We start from the raw sequence: 23,186 nt of genomic DNA on the forward strand, positions 1-23,186 counted from the left end.
TTACATTGCTATGGTTTACCTGTCACAAATGAAGAACCAACACTGGAATATTAACTGAACTCCACACTTTATTCAGATTTCAGTCATCTTTCCCTAGTACCTTTTTTTCAGTTCCAGGATCCCATGTAGGATTCCATATTGTATTTAGTCATCTTGTCTCTAGCTTCCTCCGGTCTGTGACACTTTCTCTTCGGTGGTGACCTTGACAGTTTTGAAGAGTAATGGCCAGGTGCTTTACAGCATGTCCCTAAATTTGATATTGTTTTTCTCCTGGCCACACTGCCATTATGGCTTATTGGCAGGAAGATCACAGAGACGAAATGTCATTCTCACTACATCATGCGAAGTTACATCTTATCAATATGGACTTATTGATGATAACCTAGATTATCTGGCCATGATGCTGTCTGCCAGGTTTCTCCACTATAAAGTACCCGTCCCCCAGTAAGGTACTCTGGTAGGAAGTTATTAAGCGCAGCCTACATTTAAGGGATGGAGATATTAAGCACTACTGCCTTGAGGAGGAATATCTACATATTCAGAATTCTTCTCTAGGGGAAATTTGTCTTTTCTCTCCCACTTCTTTATTTAGTTATCAGTATGAACTCATATTTATTTATTTCATATTTTGGGTTATAATCATACTATGAAGTTTACTGTATTGTTCAAATTATTCCAGATTTGGCCATTGAGAGCATTCAGGTTGGCTCCTGGGTCCCTTTGTGGGATGTTCCCATCCTTCTGGGTTTTTTTTTTAAGCACTTCAGGAACTTTAAAAAAATGTAACTTTCATATATTCTGAATATTACCACAAATTAAACATGACTTCTAACTTCTTCATTCTATAGTTACACACTAAAGTTTAAGAACTGAACTTTCTCGGTGAGTTCTGAAGAGAAGAATAAACAATACTGGGAACAAAAGGAGTAAACACAGTAAAGGTCAGCACCATAACTAATTCTTATCCATGAAGTATCTGATCCAGAGGAAGATATCTGTGCTGAAACAGATTTCTCATTTGATCAACTGAGGTTCTAAAACTTAAATTGTATGTTAGCTTTCTTAGAAGTTTTAACATATGCCTGGCAACTTGAACCTCAGAATATTAATCTCCTGGTATTCACTGTTCTTTTCTTTTCAGATGTTGGAGAGGTAGGGATGAGAACACAGTGGGTATACTCATCACCTTTATCTCTGCTAAAGTCAAAATGTTCTGGCACACAATAGCACAGAAATTAATTCTCATTTTGATCTGATCTGCTTCAACACTCAGAGCTCCAAGCATGCTAATTTGAGGGTACCTGCGTGGCTCCGTTGGTTAAGCATCCAACTCTTGATTTTGGCTCAGGTCATGATCTCACAGTTGTGAGATCCAGCCGTGCACTGGGCTCTGCCCTGGATATAGAGCCTGCTTAAGATTCTCTCTCTCCCTCTGTCTCTGCGCCTACCCCCATCCCTGCACACGTACCCTCTCTCAAAAAAAAAAAAAAAAAAAAGTAAATTAAAAGCATGCTATTATGTCTGGACACAATCTATTATCATGATCTTTTCTCCTTTATTAGTTCAATATACCATAACACAGCAAACACTGAATTTTAGGAATGACACCACATAGCTATTAAAATATGATTAACCCAAATTTCTTCTCAAAGGCAACTAACTACTCCCCAATGTAAGAAAGTATTTTCCTGGATAATACATCTATAAAATGCTAGTTTCTTGCTGAAGGGGTAGACTAGCTTTAGGTTACTTCCCATTATGATGCTCCTTTATCACTGTTGACCTCTAGAGGGAGCTCAAAGTTTTTGTTACCTTTTCTGAAAGGTCAGGTCCACCCCTTCCACTAAAGTGCTCTGTTCAAGATTTAAGAACATTTTATTTCGGCCTAAAAAGCAAGTGAAGTATGTGCCATCCTTTTAGGAATCTCTTGCTCCTATGAAGTAAGTAAGGCTTGACCTACTCACCTGCTCTTGGGGAAGTGGGCCCCAACCATTTCTTCCTCTCTCCCTTCCAGACCATCCTGAAGTTTTCTTGCCTACTTGGCACTGACTGCGGGTTATTACCGTAACCTGAGAGGCTGAAAGGAGGATGGCTATAAGAACTGGCGCCTAATGTTCCCCCTTGCTGACTTGTTACTTTCAGTGGAGCAGGCCAGTGTGTCGATCTTTCTCATGTCAGGGCACACACAGAATACACTGTTTGTAAGGCACGCTAGTGTAAAGATAAGATTAGGCTGTTCATGTCTGCTCAGGAACTCTAGTCAGCGAAGCACCCCCCATCCAGCTCAGCATGCACCCCACAGGAACTGAGGGATCACTGTCTTAGCATACCTGTAATACATTCTTGGGGCCGTATCTATAAGAAACCTGTGCAGGAAATGATGAGAAGTCAGACTGGACATTTCTTCACTTCACCTGCCTGTTAAGACCCTGAGGAAGTAACTAAGGCTCTTAAAGATTCAGTTTCCTCATCTTTAAATACCTATCTCACAGAGTAGCTTTGAGGGCTAAACAAGCAATACATGTAAAGAAATGAACCTTGAATCAGGCACGTGATAGGCAGGAGATGTTGGCTGGGCTTTGGGCTTTGCTGCACAAAGCAGAAGCAAGCATTGTAACCTTACCTGTTTCTAGGCTATTGAGGCCAATCTAGCTTAGGTAAAGTTCTCCAAATGGTCCAGCAAAGCTCCCTGGAGACTGAGGCTGAAGCCCAAAGTAGTAAAGTGTCATAACTGCCCTGCTTTGCTGCTTCTTTGCATATACAGATACTCTCGACCTAAGACGGGGTTACAGCCCAATAAACCCATCATAAGCTGAAGTGCACGTAAATGCACCTAACTTACCAAACATCGTAGCTCAGCCTAGCTTACCTTAAATGTGCTCAGACCATTTACATTAGCCTATAATTGGGAAAATTATCTAATTCAAAGTCTGTTTTGATAATGTGTTAAATAGCTCATTAAGTTATTGAATAACTATACTGAAAGTGAAAAACAAAATGATTATATGATAGATACGGAATCACTGTTAAGCATATTCGCTGTTTACCCTTGTGATCACATGGCCAACTGGGAGCAAATACCCTACCATCTATTGCTAGCCCAGGAAAAGATCAAAATTCAACGTTCAGTTTCTAGGAATGCATATTGCCTTCGTACCATCATAAAGCTGAAAAATCGTAGGTCAAACCATCATTAAGTCAGCGACCGTCTGTACACTCAAGTAGCCTCAGGCTGCAGGTTAAGATTCTGTACTCCTAGGTCTCTGGACTAAAATATCACTTTGATTACATTATGATTTTCAACAATAAAGTAAGTGCTAACAGCCTTTTTAAACACCCTTTTTCAACCTCTGACTCCGTGAACAGGAACATGTTATGTGATAGGCTCAAAAAAGACCCCTGGCTATTGATGCTCATACAGAACCTACATTGTAATGTTGCCATGAGAGTCAGGGTCCATAGGGTAATTTCCAGAGATGTGTTCTGGAACCAGTCTCCCTTCTTTTTAACTTGTTCCTGGATAATCTGATATCATGTTTGGATAAAATGGAATGGAACCATACCCTCCTGCAACAAAGAACAGAAAGATAAACAGTTGCTAATACATTTACTCTACAGGTGTGATCGTAACAAACAAGCCTTGGTGTATTTATGTTATATATAATGTTAGAATGAAGAACTTGAAACTGACCATTCTAAACCTAAAGTGACCATCTTTATTAGATGTTCACTAACTTTTAAGTGGCTCATAATTCAAACCACAAAGCAAATCACCTCATTAAAGTTGCCTTATCAAAATATAATCCAAATAGTTTCCATGGAGATTATACAGAGCAGTACTGCACAAAGCTTGTGCATCTATGTATGCATGCCTTAAGATATTTTTTAACTAGAATGGGCACCTGGTTATTAGTATCTGCCTAAAATATTTACAAACTAGGATTATTATGGCCATGCTAGAAGAACCAGAAAGCCCTTCACTGTCCATCTGTCTTGGCAGAGTCACACCCAACTCCACTTTGTTTTGACAGGATTCCTCCTGCTCACCTACAAACCCGGTACAAAGGGGAAGCCTATTTACAGAAAGAAGTTAGAGATCATTAAGGTATGTTACAGAAAATTTTACAGACTTTATTTACCCCAACGATTAAAGGGAGCTCACTGTGCCGTTTTAAATACGAGTAATCCAATTAGACGTGCCTTTAGATTACTCGGACTGAAGTGAAGAGAAGTGGGAACTGGGAGAAGGGTAAGCAGAGGGAAGTCTGGAGACCAATCTGGAGTCACTCCAGAAATCGGGGTAAGCAATGACAGTGATCTGAGCCAGGACAGTGCAGTAACAGTATTATCATAAGTAGCAAACATCTAAAACGCACTTATTGTATGTTAGGTATTTAACCCTCACAACAAACCTATAAAGTTGGTTTTATTAATATCACCTGTTCCATTAACTAAACCATGGAGACACAAAGAGGGGACAGAAGTGTACAGATTTTAAAATACATTGATGAAGTATACGATGCAAGGCTTCTCAAGGCTTGATCACTGATAAGGTGTGGAGAGCTAAAGATGAAAGCAAGAAGAATAATGTCCAGGTTCTCATGGTGGTTGAATGTACTTAGGAACATTAATAGACTGATGTTTGCCTTATATCAAGTATTCTTTAATAGCGTGTAAATGGCAGGTTTAAAGAAAGAAGTTAACTTCCATTGGTCATGAATGATTTCACCAAAATTCTCAACCAAAAGGAATACATCACATACTACTACAAAAAAAAAAGACATTTAGTCCAGAAAATTCTTTTTCCCCATCTTTTCCCTTTTTCATCCTTTTTCTCTCAGCTGAGGCAGGTTAGTTTGTTCAAAGTGATACTCCTGACCAGTGCAAATTATATTTGCACTGCAATTCATGGTCTCTACTAAACTTTTTAAAATAATTGTAATCATGCTTTTCCAATGATTTGAGATTTTCACATGATTCCATTCTCAAAGATGCAATTTCTTTCATGAATCTCATTGAAAAATAAAGTTCTACATTAAAGGTTTTTCTCCATTTACTTGAACTAAAGATTTATTCCTCTAATTCTGGAAACTGGTGTTTTTTATAAATCTTGTGCACTTGTTGTTTTGCTCATTTTTAGGACGGTCATTCCTTCCACAATATTTGAGTGAGCACCTACCACATGCTAGGGACTCTAGGTCAAGCTAGCATTTCTAGCTGCTGGGGGTACAAGAGTAAATAAATATCCCTGCCTTCATGGAACATACATGCTAGCGATGGAGACATAAACAAATAAATATAAAATGTATCAGGGCAGTATAAATAGAACAGAAATAAAAATAGAAAAATACAAAGACCAACAAGAGAATAAAAGTAATGAGGGTGGGGCATTATTTCAGGTAGAGTGGTCAGAGAAAGCCTCTCTGAGGAGGTAACTTAGGCAGAGACCAAACAGGGAATTAGTCATCCAAACCTGTAAAGGAAAGTATTTCAAGCAGGCAGCCTAAGTAGAAATGTTGCTATATTTGACAAGACTAATTACATAATAAGGTGGTAGAGGAGACGGAGCATTTGGCCGAGGCCAGATATACATACAGCCTCGTAGGCCATGGTAGAAGGACTGTGGCTTTGTTTTAAGAATGAGAAGAAGTCCTTGCAGAATTTCTATCTTGTTTTAAAGGGATTATCTGTTGTGCGACTGCAGCACAAAATGGGGGGTGGGGGTGGGGAAGGAGAATGGTTCCTAAATTACTGCAGTAGCATAAGCAAAGATGATGATGGTCTGAGCTAAGGTGGTGGCCACAAAGATGGACAGATTCAGAACACATTCTGAAGAGAGCACTGCCAGAATTAACGGATGGATGGAGGTTATCAAAGGATGATTCCAAGGTCTAGGAACCCAGCCCAATGGAGGAAAAGCAGTGTCATTTACTGGCAAGAGACACACCAGCAAATAGCAGGTTCTGGTTAAGAAAGGAGCCAAGAATTTCATTTTTATAACTTTAGTATGGATTTCAACCACACATGCAGTAGAAATGTCACACGGGCAGCTAGATAGATTTGAGAGCAGTTTAGGGAAGGAAGGAGAGACATAAATTAAGGCATCATCGGCTAACAGAAGGCATTTAAAGACTAGATATGATTTCCTGGTGAATGATTACAGAAAACAAGAGGTTTGGCCTGAGGACTGGGCCTTGAGCTCTCCCGCACCTAGCACTAAGCTAGCTAGTAAAGGACACTGCACAGGTAACTACCAGTAAGGTAGGAAGAGCTTTTGCGGAAGCCAGGCAAAGTGTTTCTAAAAGGAGGCAGGATGAACTGTGTCCAAAAAGTGTCCAGATCAAGTAAAGTGAGGGCTGAGAAGTAAGCTTGGATTTGGTGGCATGAAGATTCTCTGTGCGATTTCAACAAAAGCGGTTTCAGTGGATTAATTGTCCTTAAAATAAAAGCTGTTTTCTGTGGCTAGCTCTGGAGTTGAGCTGTAGGAGGCTGTAATCATTGCTCTGACACTCTGAAATTTAGCTTATGAAGGACATTCTCTTCAGATCTGCCATGAACGGAGATTTTCCCTTTTGTGTATCTTGGGTTATTCTGAGAAACAGAGGGTTAAACAAACAGGACTCTGAAGCTGATTCATCATGCTTCTGAGTTGCTGACTTCCCAGCTGCCCGGATATACTAAGAGTAGAATTTTTTCAAGAAAAGTACTCGAGTGACACACTTTCAATCATTACAAGCCTGAAAATTGCCATTCTGTTATCCTGCCTATGTGAAGTTTTAGCAATTTAAGATTCTTAGGTTGTAACAGCTTTCTCCTCAGGGTTTTCTAAATGCCACTCCACTATCTTTTAGCACCGTGCTGTCCAACAAAACTTTCTACTGTAACAGAAATGTTCTATTTTGCACTGTCCAACATGGTAGCCACTAGCCACGCATAGCTATTGAGCACTTAAACTGAGGAAATGAATTTATTGTATTTTACCTAACGGATTTAACAGCCACACGTAGTGCTAGCATACAGAAGACAAATGAAATGCTCATCTGATACACCTTCCTTTGCAGGTAACTTGCTTCTTGTCAGGATACTTGTACTATTTATTTCTATACCTTAAAGTTTTGAAATCTTTGAAATCCATTAGGCTATTCCTAGGTATGGATCTCATTTATTTTGCTTGGTATGCACTTTAATTATTTGTAGAAGAATATTAAAAGACCCTATCTCATGGGGGTTGTAGAGAATTTCAAATGAGTTTCAATGTGAAAAATACTTGGTACATAATAAGTGTTCAATAAATGTTAGCTATATATTCCCTGAGCCCTTTTGACCTGTTCTCTCTAGGAAAATTTTTACTGTTTCTCTGACTTTATCTTTTATATGTTTGCTCTGATCTCTCACTCTGAACCTTTATTATACATTGGATCTACTCTTTGTGTTTCTTATACTTATGCCTATATAATTTTCATCTCATTTTCTCCTCTGAACTGTGGGACTATTTCTAAAACCCTCTGCTACCACTCCAAAAAGTTAACAGTTAAGAAGCACAAATTTCACTTAAGAACTCTTTCCTGCTCTCTGATTTTTTTTGTTGTTGCTGTTGTTCAAGTGTTCAGGAGTCTCCTTGAGAACAGTAATTAGTTGTTTTTTAAATTGCAACATTTTCTCGTTTTTTGAAATAAGTCCCTATCACAGGAAATCACCTGCTCACACTGGTCACCTTCTTTTAGACTGAGCCTGTATGTGTCCACCTTTTCATATGTTCATCTTTATAGAGAAAGGTGTATGTTTATGTAACATTTGGGCATTGTCTTAGGTTAATCAGAAAACATTTAGAACCAAGTTCAATCCTCTAGGGTGGGGGTGTGTGTGTTCACATGGTTACTTCCTGTATTAGTTTCTCAACTGCTGCCTAACAAATTACCCCAAATTTAGCAGCTTAAAACAACAAACATGTACTCTACTCCCTCTGTTTCTGTGGATCAGGAATCTGAGTGTGGCTTAGCTGGGGGCATCCAGCTCAGGATCTTTCACAAGTCTGCAGTCAATGTGTCAGCCAGGGCCTCTATCATCTTCAAACTTGATGGTGGAAGGATCTGCTTGCAGTTCAAGTTCAAACACGTGACTGCTGGCAGTCATCAGGTCTTCACTGACTGTTGGCCAGAAACACCAGCTCCTTGCCTCATAAGCTCCACAGAGAAGCTTACAAAATGGTAGATTATTTCCCTCAGAGCAAATGAAAGAGGACAGCCCCACATGAAAGCCAAAGCCTTTTTGTAACCTAACCTCAAAAGTTTTGCCATCAAGTTAATCCATTCACTTTTGTCATACTTGGAGAAACCACCAGGTCCAGCCACACTCAAGGTCAGGGGATTAGATAAAAGACATGAATACCAGGAGGCAAGGATCATTGGGGGCAATCTTAGAGGCCGCCCGCCACACTTCCTTGGTCACCATATAGATTCAGCAGTAAGTGGTCAAGTCACAGCCCTGCAGGCCAAATAAGGTAGCTTCAGAGCAGGAAGTTTTCAACTCTATGCTTCACGGCTAGTCTCTCTCCTACAACCATGTGGAGCTAGCCCCTCTTTACAGATATTCTCCTTGGTGAGAAGCATTGAGTCACTTAGTTTTCAATCCTTGCTTCAAAGTACAAAATCTCATACCAATCAACTACCCTATGGACCACCCTTAAATTCTAGCTCAAAATAGGTCTTTCCTCGTACCCCAGGATGGCTTCTCAACCACATAAATGAACACCAAGCTAACCAGAAAGAACTTCCCTCACTATATTTCTTTCTCATTTGTACCTTTTCCTGCCAAAATTCTTTTTAGTTTAGTTATGGCATGCTTCCAGGGTTTCCAAGGAGACTGAACTCTCCCATTATCTTGTTGGTCATTTCGGTGTGTGTTTGTCTGTTTTAACACATGGACTTAGATCATCATCTTCCACCGGAAGTCAACACAGCGGATTTGTTTAAGTAAAGCACTTTACACATTCTTTAAAAGACTCTGTTTTGATAAACAGGACAGGAAATGCCTGTTGGTTTTCCTACCCATGTAATTCAGTTCTATTGTTGGATAAAACAAAGATGTTTTAATCTACATCATCAATCCCCAGGAAACATCCTACTATGGTAATTTAACTAAATTTTGATGATTTCCAAAAAATGCAATGTCACCAAGCCTAGCACAGAAACACTTTAACAATATACCCATATAATCTTAAAAGGAATCAGACACACAGCTGCTCAGCAGCACAAACCACCACATCACACATGGTTGTAAAGAAGCCCCTACAACTACATGCCAGCAGTAGATACCTTGCACTGCGAAAAGAACCTAACATTAATCAAACACAAACCTTAAGTCAGAACACCAACAGCATTCTAACTCACAAACCAAAATATCCATTTTTTATTTAACAATGTAAAAAGTTTCCCTACCACGTTACTCCTTTACCCCATCCACATTCCCCTGGAAATAATTTATTTGCCCTATTTTCTTAGAATCCTAATAAACAGGTTAGGAGAACCAACAAAAACTAAATCAGATGGCAACAAATTTTCTCATCCGATGACACACTGGTATAGGGTGTACACTCTCCAGGATAATCAGACTTCAGGTTTCTTGTCCTGTGCTGATGAATATGCAAGAAACAGAATTAAGAAGGGACTTAACACAATGACATTAAGCACAAATAACATACTACTGCACGAGACCTAACCTACACAAGCAGCCAACCTGTACAGACAGGTAGGGCAGAGTGTCTGAGGGGTAAACCCTGTATCTGAGCTCTCATCAGATTTCTAGGTGATACGTTCTTAGTCAAAGAAAAGGGATTTTCAAACATCTTAGCACTCTACTTAAGGAATACAATTCCTTATAATCTCAGCAAAGTTGCAGAACACAAAATCAACACACACAACTCAACTGTGCTTCTAAACACTAACAATGAACAACCCCAAAAGGAAATCATGTAAACAAATCACTTTATGATAGCATCAAAAAGAATAAAACATTTATGAATAAATTTACTCAATAAGGTGAAAGACATATACTGAAAATTATAAAACATTGCTAAAAGAAAATTTTAAAAAAAATGGAAAGACATCCCTTGTTCACGAACTAGAAGATTTACTACTGTCAAGATATCAATACTACCCAAAGTGATCCACAGATTTAATGCAATCCCTATCAATGTCTAGGTCCATTTATTGCAGAAATAGGAAAATCAATCCTAACATTGGAATCTGAAGGGACCTGAATAGCCAAAACAATCTTGGGCAGGGGGAGGGGGGAGTTGGAGGTTTCACTCTTCCTTATTTCAAAAAACACTACAAAGCTACCATAATCAAAACAGTGTGATGCTGACATAAACGCAGACACACAGACCAATGAAACAGCATCCAGAGAGAATCACTATTCTATTCTGCCTATGGTCACATGGGCCCCCACATAAGGTCAAATGCTTATTGACAACGTCTTTTCGACACCTGGTGCTAGGAAAACTAGATATCCATGTGCAAAAGAATGAAGGTTGACCTCTTATCTTACACCATTTACAAAAATTAACTTAAAATGGATCAAAGACCTAAACATTAGACATAAAATTTTAAGAAAACAGGGAAAAAGGCCTCAGGACATTGGATTTGGCAATGATTTCTTGACTATGATGCTGAAAAAAGGATAAATTGAACATCGTCAAAATAAAAACTTTTCGTGCATCAAAGGACACAAAAGTGAAAAGGCAACCCATGGAATGAGAGAAAATATGTGCAAATCATATACCTGACAAGGAATTATATCCAGAATATACACAGAACTCCTGAAACTCATCAATTAAAAAAAAAAATTAAAAATAGGCAAGGGAATTGGAAAAACATTTCTCTTAAAGGAGATATACAAACAGACAAAAACACATAAAAAGATGTGCAACATAGCCAGTCATCAGGAAAATATAAATCAAAACCACATCGAGACACCACTTCATATCCGTTAGAATGGCTATTATCAAAACCAAAAACCAAAAACCAAAAATAGTGTTGGGGAGAATGTGGAGAAATTAAAACCCATGTACACTGCTGGTGAAAATGTAAAACAGAACAGCCACTGTGGAACAGTATGGTGCTTCTCAAAAAGTTAAACACAGAATTAGCTTATGATTCAGCAATTGCACTTCTGGCTACAGACCCAAATACTCTAAGGGACTTGAATAGATATTGGAACACCAATGTTGAATAGCAGCATTATTCATGATAGCCAAAAAGTGGGAACAATCCAAATATGTATCAACAGATGATTGGATAAACAAAGTGGTATTAAATACAATGGAGGAAGGAAACTGACACAGTCTCTAACATGGATAAGCTCTGAGCGCTGTTATGGACTGAATGCTGAGTTTTTTTACCTCCTCCATTCTATATTTGTATCTTTTTTCTCCTGCAGTGAGAACCCTAGTTCCCTAATCTGTAGCTATCTTTTATCAGAATATGAAGGTGAAAACAATCTGGATCTTTGATGAAATAAGCCCAAAATTCATGTTGAAATCCTAATCCTCAGTGATATGAGGATGTGGGGCCTTTGGGAGGTGATTAGGTCATAAGGGTAGAGCCCTCATGAATGGGATTAGTGTCATTACATAAGACATCCCAAAAAGCTCTCTCACCCCTTCTGCCATATGAGGACACAGTGAGAGGACAGCCATCTGTGAACCAAGAAAGCCAGCCCTGATCAGATACAGAATCAGCTGGCACCCTGATTTTGGACTTTCCACAACTGTGAGAAATAAATTGTTTAAGCGACCCAGTCTATGGTAGTTTGTTATGGCAGACGGAACAGATTAAGGCAAGGACATTATGCTATATGAAATAAACCAGTCAAACACTGGTATATTGAAGACAAACACTGTATAATTGCACTTTTATGAGGTACCTAGAGCAATCAAATTCACAGAGACCGAAGTAGAATGGGAGTTGCCAGGAATTGGGAAACGGGAGAATGGAAGTTACTGTTTAATGGGAATGACGTTTCAGTTTGGTAAGATAAAAAAAATTCTCAGGCACCTGGCTGGCTCAGTTGGAGAAGCATGCAACTCTTGATCTCGCAGTTCTAAATTCGAGCCCCATGTTGGGTGTAGGGATTACTTGACAATAGAATCTTAAAAAAAGTTCTGGAGATGGACGAAGGTGATGGTTGCACAATGTGCACATACTTAATGCCAATACACTGTACACTGAAAATGATTAAAAAACAGTAAGTCTAATGTATATTTTATCACAATAAAAAAATTATTTGTTATCCCTCACAAGAAATCCCAGTATAGAGCAATTAAATGCAGGGTTAATCCACTGGTTTATCTCATCAAAGATCCAAATTCTTATCATCTTCATATTCTGACAAAAGATAGCTACAGATTTGGGAAGTGAGGTTCTCACTGTAAGAGGAAAAAGATACAAATATAGGCTGGGGGAGGTAAAAAAGAACTCTCCGGTATTCAATCTAAATTGGCAGATCTGTAGAAATTAATATTTTCCTAATTCCATCACAAACTATTTTAGTCATCTGCAACAGTAGGTAGAAAACTCAGGGTCACTCTTGTTTTATCCATAAAGCCATCCCGTATTATTTTGTGCATATTCCAGATACCTAATTATTTCATCCATATTTCAAAGGTATCTCTAAAAGATAAAGGCACCATTTTTAATATAACCAAACACGATCATACCTGGGGGAAAAAAGGCAAACAGTACTTCCTTAATATCAAATATCCACGATACTGTATATGTTCAAATTTCTAATTCGTATGGAAGATAATTTTTTAAAACTTTTTTAGCTGTCTGAATTACAACACAGTAAGTTTTACAAACTACAATTGACTGATATATTTTGTAAGTCCCTTTTGAAAAAACAAGGTATTATAGTTCATCCTGTACAAACTCAAAAATTAGAAACTGCAAAATCCTTTTAATTTCCTAGCTGTCTAGAAAAAAATGACATTCCAGTAATAAAGAAAACACTTAGCACTTAAAATGGCTTCTAAATACCATTCCCTATTAAAAGAACCCAAAACTTCTTGGAAAAATATTGATTCTAAGTCTGAGGCAGAAAAGTTACACTCTTGAAACATCTTGTGTCAGAAAAATAGGGAGTGATCAAAGACTAACTTGGGCATGCAATGGGGGACACAGGAGGGACTTAATAGGTCTCTCTTACAGACCAAATTTAGGACCATTTAAGCATCAAAAGGAACAGTGGCACTAACAGATTAGGGGACATTAACAGATTAATACGCAGAATAACAAAAGAACCTGTAAGTCCACAATGGTACTAAAAAAGGGAGAGAGATGGGTATTAGGAAATTCTGAGGCACCAATGTAAATACTACCTACCTCAGGCAAGGACCATCAATGAATACTTAATTAATTACAAAAAAAAAAAAGTTTTTGCTTTGTTTTTTTGAGAGATATGGCAACCACTACATGATCAAGTGATCAAATTAACAATAGTCAATAATGGGACAAATTTACATGATTTGATGTTCTGCCAAGAATGTTTAACCTGGATTTTATACGAGGAAACAGCAAAATCCAGAAAGTATGGTATGTTAGAAAACAAGCTTTGACTCTTCAAAATTAACAGGATGCTTTGACTGGATCCTGGACTTAAAAAAAAAAAAAAAAAATTTAAGGACAGTTTTTGAGCCACTTGCGGAGGTTTAAATATGGACTATATAACAGAGAGCATTTATGTTAAATTTCTTGGGTATGATAATGTTATTAAGAGAAAGTCTTCTTAAGAGATTAATGCTAAGTTATTTAAGGGTAAAGCATATGCTGCTTCCAACATGTTTTCAAAAGATTTGGGGACAAGAATGCAGGTGTAAGTATGAGAGAAGAGATAAAGCAAACGTGCCAACATGCTTGTAATTGGTGAATATGATTAAATAATAGTTATAGTAGTATTTTTCAACTTCTTTGCGGGCTTAAAAATTTTCAGAATAGAGGTGGCCTAGGTGGCTCAGTCGATCAAGCGTCTGACTTCGGCTCAGGTCATGATCTCATGGTTTGTGAGTTTGAGCCCTGTGTCAGGCTCTGTGCTGACAGCTCAGAGCCTGGAATCTGCTTCAGATTCTGTGTCTCCTTCACTCTCTGCCCCTCCCCTGCTTGTGCTCTATCTCTCTCTGTCTCTCAAAAATAAACAAATGTTAAAAAATATTATAAAATTTTTTTTTTTCAAAATAAAAAGTTGGGACAAGGGAGAGACAGACTATAGCAGCTCCAGATATATTCTCATACATTACAGCAAAAAAAGAAAGAAAGAGAGAGAGAGAGAGAGAGAGAGAGAGAGAGAGAAAGAAAGAAAGAAAGAAAGAAAGAAAGAAAGAAAGAAAGAAAAAAGCACCAGCTCTCTCTTCCTTGGGTTTCTTTTTAAAGGGCTGCGAAGTCTTTCAAAGAACCCTACCACCCCTCCACACACACACCCCCCCCCCCCGCTCCTACCCCCAGCAAAGAGCTCTTCCTATATCATTGTATAGATCTAATATTATCTGTCTGACCTCATTTCATATTTAGCTTAGCTATAAAACCATGAATCCACCTACAATGACAAAAAATGTCAGACTGGACTTCTCCCACCTAGGCAGCATGAAAACCAAGATCTAAGCTGGCAAGTTCCTGCCAAACCATCACTGAGACAAATCATCTTCCCTATTGTTCTCCCATTTTGTTCTCTACAGTTATGAGTTTCTTGCTTTCTCTTTCCCTCTGTTTTGATGTGCTCATTTGTTTTGTTTCCTAAATCCCACATATGAGTGAAATCATAATGTATTTGTCTTTCTCAAACTGACTTATTTCACTTAGCATTATACTTCCCAGCTCTACCCATGTTGTTGCAAATGGCAACATATATAACAGGCTATATAATGGCACACAAAATGGGGGAGGAGGATTCTTGCCTCCTAAAAAGGAGATGTAGGCCTATCCGGTCCCACATCAAACAAGACACAAGCAAACTAAATTTGAAGACATTAGTTGTTATCATTCTGTTACTACTCTAGAACCTATGTCATTATGGATTAACCAACATTTTATCTGACAATGAAAGGTGCAGTAACATTTTTATTCTTGAACTTCCTGAAGAAAATGTCTATTATTATGTACAGATGAAGTAGGAAGGAAAGAGCAATGCACTAAGGAGTAAACAGGCCTGAGTAAAAGTTCTAACAATTACTAGCTATAACAGAGACTATCCCTGCAACTGGCCATGCCCCCTTTTCTCCTTTTAGTAAAAAAAAGAAAGGGTCTCCAGGTACCCCTGTCCCTCAGCAAAACCACATAGTGTTTTAAAGAAAATGAGAGGTTAAAGAAAATTAGAAAATTCCTTATTTTAAAAAATTAGAAAATTTCCTAATTCTGACCATGCAGACAAGAGCATACTACAACACCAAGACAGAAGAAACCTGGGATCCTGGAAAATCACTGGCAAAGGCAGCTTATCCACTCTGGACTACTCTCTACCACTGTAGGATTACAGGAGAGAGAAATTAGCTAATTTGGGGAACCACTGTATGGGTCTTTTATAGCAGCTTGGCCTATAATAAATAATAGCTTGTAGGACTCTGGGTACTTCTCTGGGCCTCATTTTACTGGTTTACAAAACTGGAGAGAATGATTATGAGCGCTATAAATTCTTTAGCATACAGTATTTTCTATTTTAAATAAAAGTATGTACATTTAGTAAAATTAAAGTCTCAAATATTTAAAAATGGAATGACATGTGAAAACACCTTGTTCAATTTACCTGCCCATTCAAAATATAATTACAAAATTCCCACTAAGTGCCAAATACTGTTATGTGCCTGCAACTATTCAAAATGCTAAGAATAAAGTGATAAAACAAAAGTTTATTCCCTTGTGCATGAAACTGAAAATATGAGAGGAAGCCTACAATATGCAAGTCAACAATAAACAAACAAGATTATTCCAAATAATGGCAAGAGTATTTGAAAAAGAAAAAAAAAGCAGAGAACACAGAGTTATCTAGGGTTAGGAGGGGAATCAGTTAATTTACACAGGGCCACACAAAAGTCTAGGTAAAGTTTATTCCAGATTTAAAAGGGCAAGTCTGAAGCCCTCAGCAAGAACAAGACGGTGTTTGTTCATGGACCACCAAGAAAGCCCAGGTGACTGGAGCTACTAGTGAGCAAGGAAAGAAAGAAAACATCTAAGGCAGGCAGAGGCAGCATGGTACTGGGCCAGCATTTGACTAGATCTAGCCCAGTGGGGCTGGGCCAGCGTTCTACTAGATCTCAGGGTCGTTAAGTTGAAACCACAATGGGTGTAGCGATCACTTAAAAATAAAATCTATAAAACAGAAAAAGTATAAAACTGTTTTATTACTAATATCAGGGGATGAGAGCTCCCCTGAAAAACAGAGAAAAATTATTACTCCCTCTATGTCATGGCTTCAGGAACAATGATAATTCCCAACAGAAAATTATGATCTTAGCTGCCCTGCAATCAGTAAGTGACTATAATCTTACATTCTACTTATAAATGTCTTTACTCATAAACATTTTAATTAATTAAAACCAATTTTAGGAGTAGAAATAAAACTTAAACTCATTTGCATCTAATAAAGCTAACACCTCTGATATTTTAAATACATGACTAAATTTCACATATGCACTCACTCAACAAATATTTCATGAGCACCTACTATGTATGCCACACGTGGTGGCAAGTGCTTTATTAACAGTAAATAAAGATCCACCCTTTACAGAGCTTAACAGAATATATGTCAAAGTTTAAAAATGATAGTAATAAATTTTTAAAAATCTCACTGCTTTTGGCTGATTCCTTAATGCCTAAAACTTAGGTTTGAAAGTGCAAGTTAGTGTCTTTTAACTTGTCATCCTTTGCTGTACTTGAGGGAAAGAATTACACAGTATTTTAAAGTTTATTATATTAAAAACAAATAGTACACAACCTTAGAATTTAGATCTAAGAAAAAATCGTCTACTTTTATATAGAAAAAAAACAAATACAAATTCTGTGAATTCTACTGTTTCATGGTAGACGAAGTGATTACCAAGTGTTCTGGGACATGAAGGAAAATCGTACTATAAACATTTTATTGATACACTTGTTAAACACAGAAATTCAAAACTCATTTCTCTCTCCCCTCTAGATCCCACTAAAATGACAATAAATGAATAAAAACAGTTTAAGACAGTAAGAACAAAGGAACATTCAGGGAAACAGCCAAAGGAAGACAACAACAAATGTGATGGGAAATGGAAAGCAGGTAACTCACAGAATAAAATAAACTGAAACCTAAGAACGTATGGAAGGAGTTGCCAAGAGAGGCAAGCAGATTCACCCTGCAGACCCTGCAAAGGGTCAAGAAAGGACGACAGTGAGGAATAAGGCTCCAAACAGGACTACCAGTTAAAACATCTGTTTAAGATGCGAGAAGCCCCATTCTCAAAGAACCACTTTAGCTTTCTGAACTGGCTGGATCAGAGAAGACAGTAGTTGGGAGCTAAGGCTGATGGTGAAGTACCACACTGAAAACAAGATTAAGTTAGAGGGCACGTACTAAAACAACGAGCTGCTCAGTCGTGTTCTTGGCTCCCAAAATATCCGCAGCCAGGCTTGAATATAAGTACCCCCCCACACACACACACACCCAACCCCATACAAGCTTCCTTCTGAGACAGGACACTGGAAGTTCCCTCTCACTGAAACAGTGAGAGTCCCAGGTTTAACACCTTACTGTGAAGCTCAAGGCTGACTAGATCTGTCAGTGCTCACAGCATTTCCAATCTATTTCTCAGCTCCTCATTCTTAAATGCTATGGACAACCAAGGATTACCAGATAGTGCAGTCTGCTGACATAAATAAGAAAAAAGGAACGTGAAAGAAATGGAATGCCAAGATTAGAAAAAATTTAAAACATTAGTCTTCTCAGAGCGCCTCAGTGGCTCAGTCAGTTGGGCCTCTGACTTCGGCTCAGGTCCCAATCTCATGTTTTGTGAGTTCGAGCCCCACATCGGGCTCTGTGCTGACATCTCGAAGCCTGTAGTCAGTTTCGGATTGTGACTCCCTCTCTCTCGGTCCCTCCCCTGCTCGTGTGCTCACTCTCCCTCTCTTAAAAATAAACGACCACTAAAAAAAATCAATCTTCTCAAAAAGAAAGGTTGCTGAAAAAGGAACAAAGGAGCTCTTAAAACATAACTGGAAATGTAAAACATCTGTGAAAGAGTTGAAAGCAAAACTGAGAATTTCTGGAACACAGAACAAAACATAAAGAGAAGAAAAAAGTTGGAGGATCGGTGTAAAAAGCCCAAGATCCATATAATAGGAGTTACAGAAAGAACAAATAAAATAGAGAAGGAAAAACCTAAAGGAAAAGAATCCACAAGGTGAAACGGCCCAAGGACGACTAGCCCAGTATCAAGGCACATCATCCAAACAGGAAAAAAGAAGAGTAAACAGCATGGCATCGGGCTTCTCAAATGCAGTGACAGACACTAGCAGACAAAAGAAATGCCTTTCAGGGTGTCTGGGTGGCTCAGTCGGTTAAGCATCTGACTCTTGATTTCAGTTCAGGTCATGAGTTCAAGCTCCACATTAGGCTCCGTGCTATAAGCTTGGGATTCTCTCTCCCTCTCTTCCGCTCGTGCGCACAACACACTCTCAAGATACGTTAAAAAAAAAGAAGAAAAAACTCCTTCCAAATTCTGAGGAAAAATTATTTCCAATAACCAGCCCAACTTTGAAGTGGGAAAGTAATGTAAAGACAACTTCTCCAGGCAAGCAAAATCTCAAAGCCTGTACCACCCATGAAATCTTTCTTGTGAAATACTGGATGGTACACACCACTAAAATGAGGGAGCAAACCAAAAAAGGAAGTTATGGAATCCAGGAAAATAAGGAGATCCAACACAGAAGAAGCAAAAGGAATTCCCATGATGGTGAAGTAAATATAAGAACGAAGGAAAGGACAAGGACAACAGCTATGCAATAAACTTAGAAAAAAGCCAGGCCATATCGAAGGATAGAGCTCAAGGCAAAAGTAAAACTGATAGAACATCTGATGTACTTCAATATACTGACAGGAGATTTAGTCATCTGTCAGAAAAGCTAAGGTGGTTTAGTGATAGATTCACAGAAAACAAAGCAAATCACTCTAGACTGAAACAACAAAATGGAGAAAACACCAGAAGGTGGGGTGTGTACGTACGTTATCTGATTCTTTTGACAATGAAGAAAATCATATTGAAAGGTGCAGAAAGAAAATAGCAGCGACAGACTAAAAACAACAACAAGCTAAAATCAAGGTAATTATTAACTCTGGAGAAAACAGCATAGCAGTACAGGGTATATGGACACAAGTATGTCCACTCTTATATGAGGTTCCTATGGCTACTGTAACAAATTACCACAAATTTGGTGGCTTAACAGCACACTGAAGTTCTGGAAGCCAGAAGCCCAAAACTCAGTTGCATTGGATTCAAGGTACGAGCCTGGCTAGGCTTCTTTCTAGAGACTCAAGGAAGAATTTGGTTTCTCTGCTTTTCAAACTCTGGAGACCACCTGCATTCCTCGGCTTAAGACCCTTCCCCTGTATCTCCAACCTCTTGCTTCTGGTATCACATCTACTACTTCCTCCTTAGATCTTATCTCCCTCTTGTCCTTGCAAGGGTCCTTGTGATTACATTTAGGGCCAGGATAATCTCAAATAACCTCCTTAGATCAAAATCATTAATTTAATCCCATCTCTGCTCCCTCTCCGGTGAAGTAAATTCACTTGTTCTGGGGATTAGGATGTGGCTTTCTTTGAGGGGCAGGGGAGAGCATTACTCAGCCTACCACAACACTGAACACTGGTTTAAACAACAATAATAATGGTATAGCAATACTGAGAAAACAGGAGCAGTAAGAGAGGCAGAACAGAACGAAACTCTTAACTACCATTTACTTCTGAGGACATCTAAAATGGATAAACAGCTGCTATGTACTTAGAAATAGGAAAATAAACCAGTTGAAAAGTGTGGGGAAGGGGACTCAAGGTGATTACAGGTTAAAGGGGCAGGAAACTGGTTACTTTTCCTCATAAGCATTTTGAATTTACCAGCTTGTTCAACTATGTACCTGAGCTACACAGATAAAATAAAAATCAACTTAAAATAAAACTAAGATTGGGTGGTTAGGAAGAGAGAAATCCTGATAGGAGACTGAAAAGGTACCTCCAGTGTTAACAAAGCAAACAGAAAATCATAAAGAATTCAAAACTTAATCATTTATACTTACCAGAATTTATACTTATTAGAAATCTGTTAGCAGTTATAAAATAACCAATTAAGGCGTTAAAATTTTATTTCCTAAATTCATCTTTTTCACAGCACTAGGGGGCCAATCTATTTAAAAAAGCAAATTACTAGCAAAAGCAAACCTTTATGTATGCTAAGATACTGGCCTGAGCTAAACTTGAAATACAAACACAAATTCAATCTGACAATTAGGGATGGCTAACGTGCAGTACACTGTGCTGCAAGCTGCTCTTTTAACAGCTAGTACAAAGCTCCCCAGGAGGTGTTTATTCATTTATCGAGCAAATGTTAAATGATGTGAGAACAGCACAATGAATCTATTCAGTCTGTCAGAAATGCTGAGTAAAATAATTAAGATACTACCGTACCTGTTCTCCCTTCCCCTACAAAAGCTATAAACCAGCTGCCTTTCCCCTGGAAGTGTAGATAGTACACCAACACACCAGCAACAGCAGCAACACGGCCCTCACTGGAGTGGGTGAGAGATGAAAAATCACAGGCTCCACCCCAGATGTACACGCAGAATCATAATCTGCATAATCTCCATAAGCACAGAAAGCTTGAGAAGTACTAGTATCCGCTAATAGAATTCTTTTGACAAAATAAAACACAGCACAACTTCTGAATAAGGAATCAAAGAGAGAAATAAGGGTGTTCACCAGTACAATAAAATGTGCTTTCTCTCCAGACTCCTGTAAAATTTTTAATGGGCTCTACACCTACTCATCAGTCTGCTCAAGGTCTGGTAAAGGATTCAGATCATCATATAACGCGATAGAAATAGAGAACATCGCCAAAGAGAGGCGGAAGAAAGGGCTTTTTTTTAAGAGCCTCAGCAGTTAAGGGTCAACACTTTTAATGGGATTTTCCTGAGATCACACTTTCAGATGCTCCCAAACTCCCATTTCTTACCTGCTAGAGGAAAATGAAACCAGCAGCGAAGGCTGCTTTGGCTCTAGTGCGTTCAAAGCCCCACCCCTCAAGTAGAGTATCCAATCACAGGAAAGAAAGAAAAAAAAAAAAAACAAAAACAATGGAGAGACTTGAGAACAACAGGAAAATGGAACAAAAAAAAAACCCCTAAAGAATGAGCTTGAACTTCTATTTTAAATTTCTCAAAGTGCCAGACCCCTGCCTAACCCAAATTCCGATAAAACTAATCTTCCTACTTCTGTCTTTGGATTCCCCAAACTCCTAACTCAACCAAGCTAAAGCTGTATTCATTAATGCAACATATACTTACTGCAAGTGCCTGTATAACCTGCCCCAAATCTCAAAAACAACTAGTTTATCTTGATTTGTGGGCTTGAATAGGCATTTACTCCATTAATTTTTAATGTGTTATTTCTGTTAATCATGCAATAAATAACTGCATCAACTAAATTTTCCAAGCAGTAAGGATATGCCAAAACTAAGCACTCCTATACGTTTAATCCTCTGAATAACAAAGCCAGTACTACTAATCAGCCCCATTTGCAGATAAGAAAACTAACAAGTAATAGTTCTCAAATGTTTTTTTCTTACCCTCTGCCTTCCATTGCCTGGCAAGAACAAACAAAAAACCACTTCATTTAGAAAAGACTTTCCCATCTACTCTAGACCCAAATGACTTCTTTGAGCTTCCATACAACTTTCACTAGCTATGATGATGGAAGGTGGGGGCGGGGTGGGGGGAAAGTTACCTTTTACAAATGAATACGAAAAGTACCCCCAAAGAACAATAAAGGACATGAACAGAACCTACATAGTTAAACATGCTCAAACAAATAAGCGGAAAAGATTTTATTGAATGGTATTATTGTGCTAGACGTTGTCAACAGGTTAGGAAATGGGTACTCCTATTCACTGCTGGAGGAAGAGAAAACCAACACCAACTTTCTAAGGCAATTTGGTAATACATTACATAAGCCATCAAAAGATCGTATCTTTTGACCGGCAGCTCCATTTCTAGAAACATACCCTAAAGTATTAAGATTCTCACAAAGATGTTCATCATAAATTTACAACAGCAAAAACTGTAGAAAACTAAAATGCCCAAATTAAGTACAAGAGCCATTTATCTTTCTAGATGTTAAATAGAAAAAAAGCATTATACAAAACTACACATGTAAAACAAGTTTTTAATTTTTTTTTTTTAATGTTTATTTATTTTTGAGACAGGGAGACAGAGCATGAACGGGGGAGGGGCAGAGAGAGAGGGAGACACAGAATCGGAAACAGGCTCCAGGCTCCGAGCCATCAGCCCAGAGCCTGACGCGGGGCTCGAACTCACGGACCGCGAGATCGTGACCTGGCTGAAGTCGGACGCTTAACCGACTGCGCCACCCAGGCGCCCCACTTTATGGTAGTTCTAAAGTGAGAAGAACCAAGGCTCAACCACTGGCTTCCCCACTTACCACTGTGGCCTTGATCAAGTTACTTTGTCTAATCCTTGATTTCCTCATCTATAAAATAAAAATACCTATCCTCAGAGGCTGGCTGAGAAGATTAAATGATAATGCATGCAAAACAATAGTGATAGGTAGTTAGCTAAGTTTCTCGAGCGCTTATGTAAAATACATCAGACAGTTTATGTTCGCATTCAGAGAATTCTTTTTCCTTAAATAAAAATGCTTATTAATGTTAATAAATTACCACATAACAAGAATTTAATGAAACTGTATTCTCACCAAACTGAGCAGTGTAAAAACCGTCACATTTTGGCATTTGTACAATGTTAACAAAATTTCCAAGAAATTTGGTTGAGAATTAGAGATGGCAGACATAACAAGGAGCTATGTATTTACCAAATAGTCAAAAAGACACATAAGGAGGGGGGAAAAAAGACACATTTGGTCTTTAGGATCTAGCCTACTAG

The 23,186-nt window shown here is 38.4% G+C and overlaps 1 protein-coding gene across 4 annotated transcripts in view; it reads right to left on the minus strand.

Annotated features, from left to right (window-relative positions):
* PPP2R2A (protein phosphatase 2 regulatory subunit Balpha) overlaps nucleotides 1-23,186 on the minus strand; it is an 84,819-nt gene that overhangs the window by 45,709 nt on the left and 15,924 nt on the right. For 2 of the 4 annotated variants that reach the window (XM_053900948.1, XM_019466899.2), the window contains exon 2: nucleotides 3,429-3,567. The exons of the other annotated variants lie outside the window; for them this stretch is intronic. In XM_053900948.1, the coding sequence (XP_053756923.1) occupies nucleotides 3,429-3,444 (16 nt within the window). In that variant the 5' untranslated portion in view covers nucleotides 3,445-3,567. The remainder of the gene's footprint in view (nucleotides 1-3,428; nucleotides 3,568-23,186) is intronic. 4 annotated transcript variants of the gene reach the window in all.

The sequence above is a fragment of the Panthera pardus genome, unplaced genomic scaffold, assembly GCF_024362965.1.
Source record: "Panthera pardus isolate Hobbes unplaced genomic scaffold, ASM2436296v1 HiC_scaffold_13, whole genome shotgun sequence".
Lineage (NCBI taxonomy): Eukaryota > Metazoa > Chordata > Mammalia > Carnivora > Felidae > Panthera > Panthera pardus.